At 44.3% G+C, this 13,853-nt stretch overlaps 1 protein-coding gene across 2 annotated transcripts in view; it reads left to right on the top strand.

Moving 5' to 3' along the window:
* Positions 1-13,494, top strand: part of LOC119461469 (DCC-interacting protein 13-alpha) — a 78,019-nt gene extending 64,525 nt beyond the window's left edge. The window contains exons 19-21 of one of the 2 annotated variants that reach the window (XM_037722787.2): positions 482-532; positions 3,249-3,302; positions 6,235-13,494. In XM_037722787.2, coding sequence (XP_037578715.1) covers positions 482-532; positions 3,249-3,302; positions 6,235-6,381 — 252 coding nt within the window. In that variant the 3' untranslated portion in view covers positions 6,382-13,494. Of the gene's footprint in view, positions 1-481; positions 533-3,248; positions 3,303-6,231 lie in introns of both variants that reach the window. The other variant, XM_037722786.2, reaches the window with a different exon arrangement.
* The last annotated feature ends 359 nt before the right edge of the window (positions 13,495-13,853 follow it).

The following is a 13,853-nucleotide window of genomic DNA, read 5'->3' as shown; positions in this document are numbered from 1 at the left end:
TGCAAATTGATTCATACATGTCAGTCCAAAGTTCCTCCAATTTATAGCAGCTTTCCTGTATGCTAGTTAGCACTGAGACACTCATGTCTTTTGACATTATGGCTATGACCTTCCATTCGGTCGTTACCACTGAGAGAACGTTAACGAGACAGGAAGATGGCAGTATAGTTTCTTTAAAGAATGCGCTGATTTAAAAGCACTGCACGAAGAAACAAGACGATAACACAAGTTAACAATTTGTTTTATTTTTTATTTGTCATATAATTAAGGTGGTAATTGACTTGTTGTATAATAAGTTTATTAAAAATCATTTATAATTTTTCGAATGCAGTCAGCATCATGCGTAATAAAACAAGTAGTATTTCTCACAAAGCTTTACTAATTTGTTTGGTTCGACCTTATAGTATTTTTCAAGCTTTAAGGTCTTAAGGTTGCACAGGGCAGCTTGTTTGATAATTTTTTTTTCTCTGTCCACCTCCAGGTGTGCAATGCCCTCTCCGTGGCTGCCAACATTGCCCTCAAAGCTCTCATGGTAAGAAGACATACATCTGCATGTCCGCATCACTCATCGTCGTATCTCAATGGTCGCAGATTCGATCGCAGCCATGGCAGCCGCATTATGAGGGGAGCTGAATGCAAAAAAGCTTCTGTACCATGCACTAAGTGCCCGTTAAAGAGAGAGCAAAGGAAAAATATTAAGTCAAGCTAGATTGCAAGATTAGGCTTCTGTAATAAGGAATTCGTCTTCCTATCAATAACAGAGCTTTCAAGGGAAAAAATGATGCAAAAAAAAATAGTGATGGCACAATCATTTGTTAACTATAGTACAGTTACACGTAAATATAACGAAGTCAGTAAAATCAGCAATTTACTTTGTTTCATCGAAATTTTGTTATATTGAAATTCGGTCTTTTAGCAAATAAGTAAAGTCACCGATGGTTTTTTACACGGAAGGGGCCACAAAATTTTGTACATTATCGGGCATTCGGAGTTTTTGTTTTTTGTTTAATTTGAAAGTCAGCGATGAAAGATACGCTTTCATGCTGTGTAGACAATATCTTCACATCGGCGGTATTAAGTGAAGCCAGCCGCACTTTCGCATCCTCTCCGACCTCGCGACCGATAGTGTCGCCCGCAGTGGCACGACACTATCGTGAATAGCGCCTGTGTCAGGACGCGAATGCTTCGTCTGCATCTCGCTTTGACGCGTCTCCGAAACTCTAAGATTACACAACCTCCAGCACTAAACGCACGGGCAGACAGCGCACGATGCCACACCATCTCGGCTCACCCAGTCTTTGAAAACGCGGCAGCTATCTATAAAACAGGCCGCGCTCAGGCTGCGTATGCGCTCAGGCATGCTAACATCCTTGCATGGCCACGGACTCGCTAGAAAAAGAAACGCACACGAGCCTGCCTCCCACTTCCTTCACACCCTGCCCTCTCGCACGCTGAATCACGTTACCGCGAGCTCGGTCCCCTCCCCCTTTCCTCTTGCTTGCACGGGAAGAGAGCACTCATCAAGCCACCATGCCTCTCGGATCACCCTCGCAAGCTTTCACTCGCGCCGAAAGCATACAGCGCGCAGGCCGCGATAGGATCTTATTGCACTTGGAATTTACATGGAACATGATGCTGCTCCGCTTCGGCGGGTGCTCTTGTTAGCGCAATTTGAGAGGTGTATTTGCGAGCATCCGCATGTAATTTAATCATTAAACCATCCGCGTCCGTGCAAGTTTCTATTTATTGTCTCGGTATACCTTCGCAACGGCAGTGAAACTTCGTTACATTGAAATCGTCTGTAAACACACTTTGTTATATAGAGGTTCAAGATACATGGTGTGCTATGGACAAGTTATGAAAAATTAAATACTTAGGTATATTGAGAATTCCGTTGCATTGCAGTTCATTATATTGAGTTTTAACTGTACCTCACGTGTGACGTCAGCACTGGCTGATCCTCAAAGTGGCATAGAGGGACGTCACATGGAAATTGCATCGACACGTCCATTTTGACGTAGGCAGTTCAAATGCGTAAGTAGCAGCGGGGCCTTCGGGGGCGATTTTCTATGCAACAAAGTGAAATACCGTATTTACTCGCATATAGAACACACCTGCATAATGAACGCACCCCCCACTTTTAACATCAAGAAGTGTGTTCTTTCTTTTCCTCGCATAATGATCGCACCCTGAATTTGCTGCCGTGAAGCAGAAGAGACACGGTACGATTCGGCGTCCAATATTGCGTCTGGCAGATACGACTGTATCAAGGCTCCGTATCGGACGCCGAATCTTACCATGTGTCAATTTCTTTATTGTGATAGCAATCATATGAACACTCCAGGGGCATTTTTGCCGTCGGCGCCGACGATTGCGGCTCAATCTCCCGCGTTCGAGGGAGGAAAGCGGGAAGGAAACACGCCATATTGTGTCGCACGCATGTTGCCAGGAGGAGGGAGGGCCACGGTGCATTAACTGTGCCTTGCGTGGCCGCCCGCACATTATCTTGAAAGCGATCTGCGTCGGGGGGGGGGGGGGGGGGGCTGAGTCTAGGTGAGACAGCAGCTTATACCTTTGTGCATGCTCCATTCTCGCCGCTGTTTGCGTTGAAGCAATTCACAGCCCGAAGGTCACTTCGCTCGCTGTGTGTGTCGCACTTGCTCACGCCAGCATTTTGACAGTGAGTGACCGCGGTCATTGAATGTGATGTGTTCATGTTTGCCTGTTCACGCTAACACCATGCTTGTTAATTTAGATAGTAAGCAAGTGTTTGCAAGCTTACACGGCCGATAAAACTACTATTCTTAATTTGTATAGCTGTCTACGCATTTGCTATCGCAATTGGTGGTTCACCTTTGGGACGAAACTGCGACTTTTTTATAGGTGACCACGGGAAAAAAAAATCACTCAGAATTTTACCCCGCATAATGAACGCACCCCCCAATCTGGCGCATATTTCTTGGGAAAAAAAGTGCATTCATTATGCGAGTAAATACGGTAGTTGCACAGAGAAAATGTTGATAGATTTCTTGATGAATAAACTATCGATGTAGCTCATCGTAATATTTTCCTTGAGTGTCCAATCCCAGATGGTCAAAATTATTCCGGGGTTTCCCACTACTGCACACCTTGCAATCAGATAACGGTTTTGGCATGGTAAATTCCAGAATTTAATTTAATTTTGTTCGCATGTCTTCATGACGGCAACTTTACTCAAATGGCTGTTACACGCTTTTCGCTTTCTACAGGGCCAGCAGCAGCAACAACAGCAAGAAAAGCAAGCGCAGAAAGAAGATGAGAAGGTTAGTGGCGAGGTCTCACTGCAGTGTGGCAAGGCCACAAAGGAAGATAGACAGAAGCATTGACTTTATCTCGCAGGGCATTTGGCATAGCCAACGTTCATCATGGCGATGCATTGCACCTAACTTTCTACAATGCTCTCATTCACCACTTCCCTCTCTTCTCTTCACCTTTGAAACATGCATCCTGTGTTCCTGCGCTAGCTCTTAGTGCTAAGTGTGTGTGCTGTTGTGTGGATAGGGCACCAAGAATAAACAAATTGCACTTGAGAACACTCAGTGCCCCTTGGCCAGTCCGATCAAGCCAGCATAACGAACCCGGCTGCGATTGCATCTGAGTGTGTCACCTTGTTATCTGCAGCTGGAAAAAATTGCGACAGACACATTGCTATGCCAAGAGCTCACGCCATTGTCGGCGTTGGGAAAGGACATAGGCACCATGTTGTGCAGCATTTGCCAGGGGTAGCTGTAAATTTCAACGCCACCTATGTGTTGCTCCACGAAGCTTGAGCTGGCAGGACATAAGGTGGACTGCTTTGTCAGGCAAGCCGGCCACTCCTGTTTATCTTACTCCATTGACGGGGCTCCGAGTGTTACGCAAGTTTTCTCAATCGCGGTGCAGTGCCGATTTTGCATCTTATTTGCAAGTGAACTTTGGTGCATATCTCTTTGTTGAAAGCGAAATGCCTTCACTAAGTTCTAGATTCTTTCAAGTGCCAAAATATTTTTTCTTGCATCAGCATTACATATAATACCATATCCAGATCATGATGAACGCGAGAACAAGGTGAGAGCAGGAGCCAAACGTTTCGACAAGTGGACTTGTCTTTTTCAAGGCGACATATGCTCTCCTCGGCACAGTATATATAGGTACGGTTCTTCTAAATGGGAGAGAGGTTAAGGCGGGTGGGCGAAGTGACGAGCGAGGGTGTGTTAGCGGCGAGGGTGTAGAATTGAAAAGAAAGATAAAGCACTACTGATCGTCGGTGAAGGAATTTGAGGCAGCGCCGTGTGTTAGCCGGTTGACGTGTCATTGTAGGTTCCTCTTTTCGTGGAAGGGGCCTGGACAACGTGGAGGGGGAGGTATCTGCTCTGCTGGAGGTCAGTGAACTATCGTGTCTCTTAAATAGTTCACTACTTCCAGTTCACTGACCTCCAGCTGAGCCGATTCTGCAATTCTGCCCCCGCATGACATTCAGACAAAAACTCTTTGTTTTACAAGTACCAAATACTGGTACCAAATATAAGTACCAAATATAAGTACTCACATCACTGTGAGTGAAATGTCAGTAGAAGGCGAGTGCATGTTTCATCCTCCAGCCCGGACGTAGCTGCACATGGCTGTCTATGCTACCGGAGGTAATCTGCGGCAGGTGCAAGTGTTATGTGCAAACCAAGATGGCTGGTGGCTTCATGCGTGCTGCGTTCCCATGCACATACATATTCTTTGCATCCATGTAGCAGTACACAACCAAATAACCTGGTTAGAGGGCACAACCGTGCTGCCACTCGCTATATTCCAAAACAGTTGCCAAACACATCATCAAAACAGGGAAACGGACATTTAGTTATTATTTTTTCTATTCTGGAGTGGAGATGATGTCTCGAAAGTAAAAATATGCTGCTACTGTCTCACTCAGGGCATGAAAAGACATAAGGCTATAGTGTGGAGCATAAGAAGCGCTTTCTTCTCAATTCCTGCATGTAATTTCACTGTACGGATCCTACTCAATGTTTTTGTGTCACAGGTTTTAGAATAAAACCTGAATGCCCTTGCAAACTTTATGGAAGATTTATTATGATATCAGTACTCAGCCAAAGGTAGTACTTTACCTGGAAACAGCAATCTTCTATTTTCTAATTAGCTTTGCATTTACCGTATTTTCCGGTGTATAAGACACGGTTTTTTTCTGAATTTTACGTCGGTGCTACTTATAGAACCGTGCGACTTATGTACTTTTCTTTTTTCTGGAAAAACTACCCTCAAAATCGGATTCGATGTTATGGCCACGTGAAGCGCGCAGGTTGACTTAATTGCTACGGGTTCTGTGCGCGTATCGAGGTGGCGGGTTTTTCTCGTGATCGAGTTCCCTAGCGCCGGGCGAGAAGGACAGAGCAGCAACGAAAGGGGTGGCAGGCCAACCGTGGGTCGACCGACCCAGAAGTTGTCGCACCTGCAGATTGCTGTCAAGATACGGCGCGCGACGCTGTGCAAACTACGCAGTTGCTACCTGAGTGCAAGCCGCCCTCCCCCCCCCCCTACCTTCCGTGCTGCCTTCCCGCTTTCCTCCCTTGTGCGCAGTTCGGGTCACCGTCGCACGCTTTCACTCGCACATACAGTATACGGCGCGCGGGGGCGATGTTATCACCCTTGGACTTTATACGGCGGCAGCCACAACGGCAGAAATGCGCCTGGAGTGGCAATATATATGGCACTCGTACGCCTGCACGTGACCCGCGTTCACAGAGTGAAACGTCACTGTACTTTTTAAATCGCTTACCAAATGAACAGCTGCGTCTTATACACCGGTGCGACAGAAAAACTGCCGTTTTGAGGGGGGTGCGTCTTGTACAAAGGTGCAAGTTATAGACCGAAAAATACGGTACATGAGCAGAACAAAGGCACTTAACCTGCGAGCGGGCTACAGCTGGTGTGGCTCTCCTTCAAATGTGAAGTAGAGGCAAGCGCTGGCTTTAGCTCTACTTGTTAGAAGATGCAGGGGCTGCCACTGCAGAATGCTCTTTTTTTTTTTTTGCAGCTTCCTTACACGCAGGCCACTTTACAGTGGATGCAGGGGGTGCACACATGTAATTTCGCAATTTCTTGCGGTGCAGTGTAGCTCAGTAAAAGATATCTGCTGTATACAACAAGGCCAGAGTGTGGCCAAAGCCTTCCATCACCTTATCTTTTTTTCACTATATTTTTTTTTAGCAGAACGAAGAGCTCCTGCAGAAACTGAAGCTCTCGGCAGACGAAAATGCCCTTTTTCCTTCTACCACCAAGAAAGTTGAGTTGGGTGCTACTGCTGGAGAAGGCACGAAAACTGCACCTCTAGAAGTGGGGGACACCAAGGCAACCTGACCACACGCGCATTCTTGAGCAGTTTTTCTTTTTGGTGGTTGCATGGGACTGCCAGTTTAAAATAGCTTTGAGTGACTGGGCGTCTTGCCAGGCTTTGTTAGGTTGCCCTTCTATAGTGGGCAGTGTGCTCAGCTTTCCAGCCGGAAACGCTCGTTTCTGTTGGCCATTCAGAGCAACCTCTTGTGTTGATCAGCTGCGCAAGCTCAGTAAAAGTTGTCAACAGTGGATGTTATGTTTCCCCGAGGAGGTCGACGTGAGACTGTTCTCCTGCGTGATGTGGTGGCACGGCTAAATGTCTGGTGTATTTTTTGTTGTTGTTGTTGTTGTCGCTAGATTACCTCGTGATTGTGTTAACTAAAGATACCACAGAATGGTTTCGTGAATTGTTTCGATAAAAGGTGCCATGGAATCACTTTGTGAGCGTGTGTGTATTAGGCATACTCACTGGTTAGAAGGTAACAAGATGTAGAGTTCATCTTACAAGGTTGAAACTAAATCTTGAGAGTGACTGTAGGCCCCGAAAAACATTCCTAGTAATACTGTCAAGAAGATCTTGTCAGTGTACTATTATAGCGTGTGCCCACTGTCAATGCTAATTTTTTGTCTGTAACTGTAATGGCATGGAAGCTGGCTGGGAAGTACAGGGGCAAGAATATTGGTGCAGGATTCTGTTTAGAAAGTCTGTTTATGTTCAGTATTTTTGCATGTGTAGTCTCTGTGAAAAGTTTTGAAGCTACTGCAACTGTGACAAGTCTTGCTGCAGTGATCCTGACAACACAGGGCACACCAAAGCTCATGAGAGAGCGGTGGGAGGGAGAGAGAGGAACGCCACGGAGATTCGTGCGCTTCGCGCCCAGCCACATACGCGGCAGACTCAACAGAGTTATGCTGTTACACAAAGTGCGGTCCTATTCATGCCAGCTTGAGTGCTTCAGAAATCGGTCATGACGGGCCTGATCACACTCACCGTGGCTTTATACCTTTGGCAAAGACTTTTTACAGTCAGTGTGAACAGTTAAGGAGACGCAAAATCTCTGAAGAATGTGGATGTCTCCTCAGCCTGGGCAAGCAGCCCGGAATTTAGATTTGCAGTTGCATGCACGACCAAGACAGTACTGGGCTGCAAACAAGAACTCAGCAAGAATACAGCTTTTTTTGCTAAATGCATGCCCTATAAAGTATGAACGCCAACTGTTTCTCGTGCTGAGTATAAGCTGCACAGTGTGAAGAGAGTTAACTGCAACGTTTGCAAATAGGTCTTTTGTGGCATGTACATTAATTACATTACGTACCATCGAGTCACTTGCGACACTTCGTGCCACCAGGAACTTGTGAACACCAATGAGATAGGCTTAAGACAAGTTCTTTGAGCTCACCGAGACGCTTCCCTGTAGCCCGAAGAACAATGTGCAGCTAGCCGCAAAAATTTTGGGAATGCAGAAACTGTAGACAGAGCTAAATAATATCATGGCTCATGCATGCAGCTTGCATCTTGCCGTTCAGGGTTGTGTTACTTACGAACAGATGTCCCTCAAAACACACCTCCTCTCTCTGGGCTGCACACTAATGTTGCGAAGTATGCGCGCACTTTTGCAGTTTTCGTATCTCAAAAAAAGCTTTGTTCGCAGCCATGTCTGACAAACACCACAAGCTGTAACAGAGCCTTCGTAAATAAGCATGAAGCAGGTGTGAAAAGATGAACATGCCAGCCATCACAGTGTGCTTCATAGAGATCTCCAAGGAAAGAAATATATATGCACCATTGTCTTAGTGCAAACTTACAGTGGCTGACTAGGGGCAGCTTTCCTCAGCACAGAGACGGGAAAGGCATGTTTTTCTAGTCAGGTCAGCGCAGGGGCAGAGTGCGTTTAGCCGGCAGATTCTAAACGAGTCTCCTCGAATCTACCAACAAGAAGAACGCATCACCTTGCACTGAGTCACCCAGGCAAATGTGTGTTCTGATCTGCAGTGCCGGATAAAAAGCAGCTTCGAGTCAGTCACCGAGATTTACTATTGTACCTTTTATGTTGTCAAGTAGCTGACAAACTCCTGTTAGCACGAATTGAAATGCAGACAAGTTGCAGCAAGCTAGAGCGCTTTTATTTTCTTTGTCGTTTTCACCTTAAATGGGCACTAACGAGAAAAGTAAGTTGAGCTGTATTAGTGAATTATGCTTCTAAAACGCCAGAAGTGCCACTCTTACAGTGAAGAGTGGCTTGATTAGCCACAGAAGACGCAGAAACGAAGACTGGTGGCGACACTGCCTTGAAGTTTCCACATAAGCTTGCAGTGACACAATGGATTTTGGCAGCACCTGCTCTGACCTATTTAACCTTTTATCGGAAATAACGGACCACATTGTATCTTAAAAGAGCCAAACACAGAACTTGGCTAGTTTCGATAACTTTTACTGGACCAAAAATTTACCAAGTACGAAGAGCATACATTGAAATCCGTGATGCCACACATGATGTACCATCACTGGCATTGCTTCAGCACAAAATTCAATAAAATGAAGCTTGGCCTTTATTTTATCTTGTAGTAATCAAACTCTTACTGCAAAATTAATGGAAATGGGGTTTTAAATATCAGTCTAAACTGATAGTGTTTCTCTCTAGTATCCCTTTAAGCAATGTGTGCAATGTTCGGACACTTCGTTCCCTGATGTAGTTTTGTGGCTTATGTCTGTTTATTCATCGGATGCACAGTGGCACCCCATAAGGGTTACAGTAAAGCAAGCTAGTTGGTAATGATTTATGCTTCACTGCAATGCAGTACGAAGGAACACGCAGCAAAGTCTTGAAGACACCCATGTCGAAGAGTTTTTTTTTTCTGTAAAAGTAATGTAGCAAGGCACTTAGCGCGACTTGCACGCAAAAGCTTTGCTGCCCATAACCCAAATGCTATCACTGACATGTATACGGTACTGCATGAAGAAACCCATTAAAGTTTACATCACCATCTGCTGACCACTGGCAATACAAGGAAACTTCAAGGTACTCAAGCAAGAAAAACTAGTCATCACTGAGAAGTGCCAATAATCTTGTGAAAATTGCAGTCTTTGAGTGCCAAGAGGTTCCAAAAATTTCGGAAGATAATATAAAACAGCAAGTAGCTGCAAACTCTGTTCCTGCATCCTGTCAATGGCATCACTGTCGCAACACATCCTTCATTAGGCTTAGAAGCCCCAAAAATTGAGAATGCAACAAAGAAATGTGGGGCGAAGTCCTTGCTGATAGTACTTCCTCACCAAATCAAAATGACATGGAGTGAAAGCCATTACTATACTTCCATCTACTGTCGATCAGCAAGTATAACAGTTCAACACGGCGAGTTGATTGGCGTGACACTTGTGGCTGTCACTTTGAAGGGCACCAGCAGACATGCTAAGCATCATTTGGGTACATGGCTTCTCGTGCTAATAAGTTTCTAAAATAGCAGAAGTTCGCAATACACAAAGCTGGCTTTGCATTCCGTGCAAGTACTACGAGTCCCCTCTATTTATTCACACTTTGCATGCCACTTTTCAAGGTGCTAAAACTCTGTCATCGTTTTCTTGAGAGTTCTCCGTGTGCTTGCCGATGTTGTGCTGTGGTCAAGTCTGCATCAAAAGTTTTCGGACTGCGAGATCTGAGAAAAAACTGAATATCTCCACATCTTGGTCACAGGGCCTGGTACATAGTATTTAAATTTCCAGCGTGTACTTTTATGTGTAGACAACACAGTTCTGTGCAGTCTTGCTGGCTACAGTCACAAACTTCTAGGAAAATGAAGTGTTGTCCGAGATGCCTTGGTCCGAAAACTTCTGACAGAGACTGTACAAGTGATGCCACTTTTCACTTTTTGAGTAATCCCACGTAAGAAGTGCTGCAATTTATATTAGTCTATCTCTTTCTTGTTGCAACCTGCGCATATGGTATCAGTGTTTCATTAGTTGTTAGTTTATATGGTACAGGCCGGTCACCTCTTTTTAACTCTATGAACTGGACCTGAATGTTTCTCTGTGTATGTTTTAAGGTTTATAGCTCTTGCAAACCGTAGAAATTAAGATGCTAAGGATCTCTAGCATGATTGCAATTAAATTGTATTCTATTCTGTTAGAAAAATGTTGTGTTCTTCTGCCATCTGTATCATCTGTGGTTTTTCAACATTTATTTTACTTGGCAACGCATTTCAACAGGACATAAAGGATCCAATAAGTTCCACAAGAAACTTTTGCTTTTGCTTGGTTTTGTTCATGTTGCAGAAGCTTGGGAGCTCTCCCTGTTTTTCTTGTTTGTTTGTTTTTTTGACACCACGTGATGTTAACGCAATGTGCAAAATGCTCTTAAATGTAGGGTACATAATGAGTTAAGCTGCCTCTGGTTTTTACAGGGTTTGTCAGAAAATGACATTACATTGCCTAAAATTTAATTGTTGGCAGTTGAACTTCAACAGAGTTTGATGTCTAATGTGTTACTATGCTTATCGATGGTGCACTTGAGTCCCTAGCAGTCATGTATTAGCCCTAAAATTTCCTACCTGTCGTGTGTATGGTGCCATAGCTTTGACATTATATCTACAGAAAGGCAAGGCCTGTTTGCTTGTAAATATATACTTGGGAAAAATGCTGGTTATCTGATTTTGTATTCCTCAATATAAACTGCCGAATGAGTTATCTTTATCAGCCCTGCTTGTGAAGGACAAACACATATTCACATTGTTCTAGCTGAAGATGAGAGAACGAAATGGGTGTCAGCAAGGGCATGTAATGCATAGAGCTAGCAATTAACAGCATGTTAGGGCAACACACTGGATGCCGAGAGAAGGGTCTCCACCCTCAGGGCAATTCTTTGTCACATGCAGACGTGAAAGAGGACCAGATGGAGTGATGAACTCATGCAGTTCAGTATATAGTTTGCTTGCAGTAAGCACAAGATGGGAATAACTAGATGGCTATGGGGAGCCTTTGTTCTGCAGTGAACACAATTAAGCTGCTGCTAATGACGATGGTGCTCTCTTGTCTTGCTCATGCAAAGTCACCGTTTATTTGCGGCTTCTTCCTTTCTTACTCTGACCAAATCTGTGGCGAAGATCAGGTTTTAGATGTCATGCAGGTCCTCTTACCACATGGGGCATTCACGAACAAGTCCGCTAAAAATGTTCTGGTAAAGTAAAAAGAAAATGCCATGAAATAGCATATTCACATGTATGTGACAAGACAGGCTAACTTTAGGCCATCTTGAAAGGAGCAAACTAAAATGTGAATTTTATGATTATAGTGCAGCCTAATGTTGCGCTTACAACTACAGCGATTGTCTTAGAAAAGTGACAAGGAGTGCACAAATCATCTTGAAATACCATCTGGCTGTAATTTTTTATTCATTCTGCCTGTTACTTCTGCTCAGTTGCTCCTCACCGCATGTGAACAGCGCTTCCAGACAGAGAAGTCGGGCATTGGCGTCAGCCTTGCTATACTTTCTAGGTTGTGCCATGCTGCACCACTGAAATACTGTGTGTGTAAGAAAGTGAATTAAACAAATATTATATAAGGTGCGCCATCTTTGTTTCAATAGCTCAAGTACTTGTTAGTCCGGCCATGGTGCTTGAAAAAAAAAAAAATCTCGCATTACGTAGCAGTACACTTTAGTCACGGTATGAGGCGGGTTTTTCAAACCTGGAAAATACATGAAAAGGGAAGCACGTGCTCATGTACGCACACATGTATTACCAAAGTGCTTCTTTGTCTCATATTGGTAAACAGGAAGTGCAAAGCATCATGGACAGGAAAATGAACATGCCCTTACTCTCCACAATAGTTGTTACTGAAATGGTATGAAACGATCAGCACACACATGATAAAACCAGAAGCATCAACAGAAAATAAAAAAGAACATTGATAGAAGCCACATTTTCAGCACAGTTGTCAGGCCATGTGCGTCAAGCGTAGAACATGCTCCGAAGGTGTTTACATTCCTTTGTCAGATAGCACAACTTGCGGCAGTTTAACACACCATTAACTGCTATGCTTGATGAAGGAGGCTTCAAAAATTTTTTTCGTTTTTTCTTGCTGCATTGCCAAGACAAAGTTGCACTATTCTGGAAGTCTGGAATATACCTACACACAATCTGCAGTGATCCTATTGTTTTGCACTTCCTGTTTTCCATATGTGCATGCTCAAACTAATCCACCTGTTCTTTACCTCCTGTCTGTGCATGTTCTGAACTTCTCGGCAAACATCAGGTGTAAAAATGTACTCGTGGACTTGCAGCAGCAACAGTTGTGAACATGTTAAGTTCCAATGATCATATATGGCTGGGCTATCTAATGAGTCGCAACTGTCGCATGCAGCAGTGTAGAAATTGTAGCACCATTGCTGTTGTGGTTATGATGACATGGAAGTTGACCTTGCGAGCAGATATAATACGTTAAGTGCACGGCTCTACCAGCCACCATCTTCGCCACAGTCCTGACAGGGCCAGACGCTATTAGGGCGCACCTCAGAATCGGCCCCCCCACGTGCACCACTGAACCTTAAATCACCAAGACAGCTAAAATTCTGGCAACGACGACCTCGTAGCCACTAATTAGGCTGGAGAAGTACAAGACCACCCTCACAAGCTTACTGCTGAATCCTGTGTTGAACTAGATCATTCTCCTTGGCTTGCACCACTCAGCCCACCTCAACACTCCTATCATGTCCCTTTGCACTTGTCATCGCCCTGACTTTGTGCATTGGCATCACTGCAGTAGTGGTTGTGCCACTGAACAATACAAGAAAGGACTGAGGGTTAACATCTGTCCTGCATCTGCCTCTAGGCCCCCCTTGGTGCTGCAGTTATGAAACATTCCGAGTTAGTTCCTTCTTAGAAAAGCCATTGGTGGAGCATATGGTGTTGTAATGTTGAAGTGGCAAATATTCGTGCGTTGTTGCAAGTATTGCACAGATTGCACAATATAATGGCATCCGCAGTTGCAGCCAGGTGGCAATGCCCTGAAAATGAAGAAAAAAAAATCTGGTCCTAACAAGACATGTTGCTCACACGAACAAGCAGTTCAGTACGCACAATCATACCGTACACATCACAGAGATATCCAAAAAGAGGCAGTTTTATTTTTGTTTTGTTTTGTTTTTGTTTTTGAAAAAAAAAAGCCATGTGATATGTAAGTCGTAAATTTTTAAGCATAGGATCTGAGCATTAAATAAGACATCGTTTGTGTCCTTTTTAGAAAATTAAGTTGCTGCAAGTAACTTTTGTCTAATTAGGGCCAGCTGTTGACAAAAGATATTGGTAACTGACCTTGGGAGGGGAAGTGGTATCAAGGGGGGCAGTATTGTCCCGCTGTGGACACACTGACTGCACCACTCTACTTAGGTGTGTACCTTAACCCTTTAACCCCAATCCCGAGCTGTACTCTTCATGGGAGTTCATACCAAAATGACCAATGACGAGTCACACTCATTCAGCCTAATGTTGTGCTGCTCCCACCA

The sequence above is a fragment of the Dermacentor silvarum genome, chromosome 8, assembly GCF_013339745.2.
Source record: "Dermacentor silvarum isolate Dsil-2018 chromosome 8, BIME_Dsil_1.4, whole genome shotgun sequence".
Lineage (NCBI taxonomy): Eukaryota > Metazoa > Arthropoda > Arachnida > Ixodida > Ixodidae > Dermacentor > Dermacentor silvarum.
The sequence above is the reverse complement of the archived record's forward strand: the minus strand, read 5'-3'. Positions and strand labels throughout refer to the sequence as shown.